At 33.5% G+C, this 2510-nt stretch overlaps 1 protein-coding gene across 1 annotated transcript; it reads right to left on the reverse strand.

Annotated features, from left to right (window-relative positions):
- Nucleotides 1-389: 389 nt before the first annotated feature.
- Nucleotides 390-1836, reverse strand: LOC145162271 (expansin-like B1). Its single transcript, XM_079081463.1, has 5 exons — nucleotides 1557-1836; nucleotides 1357-1463; nucleotides 1091-1272; nucleotides 866-998; nucleotides 390-774 (listed from the first exon to the last, which is right to left on the reverse strand). Exons 1-5 carry the CDS (start codon nucleotides 1702-1704, stop codon nucleotides 574-576), a joined length of 771 nt encoding a protein of 256 aa, XP_078937589.1. The 5' UTR covers nucleotides 1705-1836; the 3' UTR covers nucleotides 390-573.
- Between the last annotated feature and the right edge of the window lie 674 nt (nucleotides 1837-2510).

The following is a 2510-nucleotide window of genomic DNA, read 5'->3' on the forward strand; positions in this document are numbered from 1 at the left end:
ACTCCGCCAGAATCATATGGTAGCCCGGTGGTGACATTTGGGATTCAAGCACTCCACTCCAAATGGGGTTTGCCCAGCTTCGAATTCCACTAACTTTAGCCGTGAGGTGGCATGCCGTTCTAAAAACTAAATAAAAAAAGACTACCTCGATCGCTCCTTAGCCCAGGGATATTGCATTTGAGAAGCATCACATCAGTGCTTTTGCCTTAAAGAGAACTTTTTGTATCCACAACTCATATTAAAAGATAAGATTTTTATCCGTTAAAATAACCTTTTTCTAATCCCCCACTTATTTCCAGACAATGATTTCTTTATTTCATTATGTTTTATCTGAAGGCAACCAAACATGTACACCTGTCACATGCTTAAAATAAATGGATACACTTTTACTGTAGCTTGGTCAATTCTTACAGAGGACAGGATAACGAATTAAATTGGTACAACTTTTAAACAAAAAAAGAAGAGAATAAATAACGACAACATCAATATATATATGATAATCTCTTAACACTATCCTACAATTCAATCCAATAACAAACTTCTGCTATTTTGATGGTATGATGAATTAGTTTCTTATTCCACTTGTACCCCTGTGTCATATATGTCCCCTTTCTTCCAATTCTCAGGTATTATATTAACTGGAACAACCCATTTTTCGTCTCCATCTTCACCACTAAATAGCATTCTTAAAGACAATGATCCACTAGGTGGAGAGGTTGTTGTAAACACTGATCCATAGCTTCTATCCAATAGTTTACAAACGAAATTTTTTGTCTACATACAACAAATAGCAAACTAACATGTGAGAAATATGTAGATAAATAATTTTGTTACATTTTTTATATATATGATTTTGAATTATTACCTCACATAGTTGCACAGCAGTAATGTCGTTTTGGCCTTGTTGGTACCATATGACAAAAGCAAGGTAATACGGGTAGTCACTACTCTCATCTATCTTGATGGTGATGTTATTCTTCGGGTAATTGCATGAAACCCTGTGGAGGAAATGAGGAGATTTTTTGATATATTTTTTTACACAAAATAAACAAGATAAATAAATAAGTTTATCACTTGATTATCATGTTACCTTCTATATTCAATATCTACAATTCCTTGTGATAGTAAAGATGTTTCTGCATTTGTAGATTGAGCCATCTTCCGGAAGGCTTTCTTGCTCATAATGAAGTCTGTTCGATCACTTGAACCTTGGTCAGTTATAACAACATTCACTCCTTCATCTGAGCAAACCTTACTATTGGTGCACCTCACCTGATGATTTATAAAAAAAAAATTAAATAATTTGTTATATAAAATATAACTTGGTTTACATATATACTGTGTTGTGTTTATGACCTGGTAGCAAGCACCACAGCCTACACCATCTCTGTAAAGATCAGATGCAGCTGCCACATATCCATTATTAATCGTTGCTCCAAATGAGCCATATCCACATCTCCCAGCTGCAAAACATCATCAAAGATTCGAATCATTACAAATTAGGTTACAATCATATATATACACGTATGTATTTTATATAATGTTTGAGTTCTCACTTTCTGATCCTTTGTCATCAGAATTTGGGTAGTATGCTGCTCTAGAATGGATGAAAAGGCCATCTGATGTGGCACTTTCTGCAGGATTTATCACAGAAAAGATCAAAGCCGAAACTATGAAGAGAATATGAAGTGAAGAAAATGCCATTTTGGGAAGATGAAGGAGAGAAGTTGGTTTTGTATGGAAGGAAGCAATGGCTTGTACTTATTTATAGTGAATGAAAGGAGTCTGTGGTTGGTAGTATATATTCAATGCTTTGACATTTTTATGTTGAATGAAAGAAATTCTATCAAGTTTGTTCCTCTTCTTAGATATGGAAACCCTTTGATAACTAATTTCACCTGCATATTTTACTATTTTACTTTTTTCATATGAAAACCGATGGCTGATATGAAACTTCCCACAATTCTTGATTTGAATATAAAAAAAGGGTTGCTTGGAATAGAAGTAAAATACTGAGGGGGAGTTAGGTGGTTTAGCACTAAATCAGTATATTCAATTTAAGCCTATCGTCATGTTCTCACTTGCGCTAATAATCACAGTAGGCCCTGTAAGTTAGCTTCCTGAATGAGGAAAGATTATCTTTTAATTTCCCCCTTTTTGTTCAAAGTACTGAAAGGTTTTCAACTTTCAACTACAAGAAATTTGAAATAACCATAATCTGAAGGTGTTCAATGGTTGAACTTCTAACTATAACATGTTTTTTCAATTCCAAAAGAAGACTAACTATTCATGTGAATTTACTTTTTCTTGTCTGTTTTAGTTTAACGATATAAACTCATTCATCTGAGAATAATATCCTGTTATTGAAAATTATATAATTTTGTTTTTCCTGCATTATATAGTCCAGCCGTCGGTGGAAATGCATAAAAAAACTGCTGGTATGTAATCTTGAAACCACTTTCTTGTTGAGATTTTTCTTTTTTACTGTGGAATTTGGTTAAAAAATGGGA

Source organism: Lactuca virosa, chromosome 3 (genome assembly GCF_052849685.1).
Source record: "Lactuca virosa cultivar CGN04683 chromosome 3, Lactuca_virosa_CGN04683_v6, whole genome shotgun sequence".
In the NCBI taxonomy this organism is placed as follows: domain Eukaryota; kingdom Viridiplantae; phylum Streptophyta; class Magnoliopsida; order Asterales; family Asteraceae; genus Lactuca; species Lactuca virosa.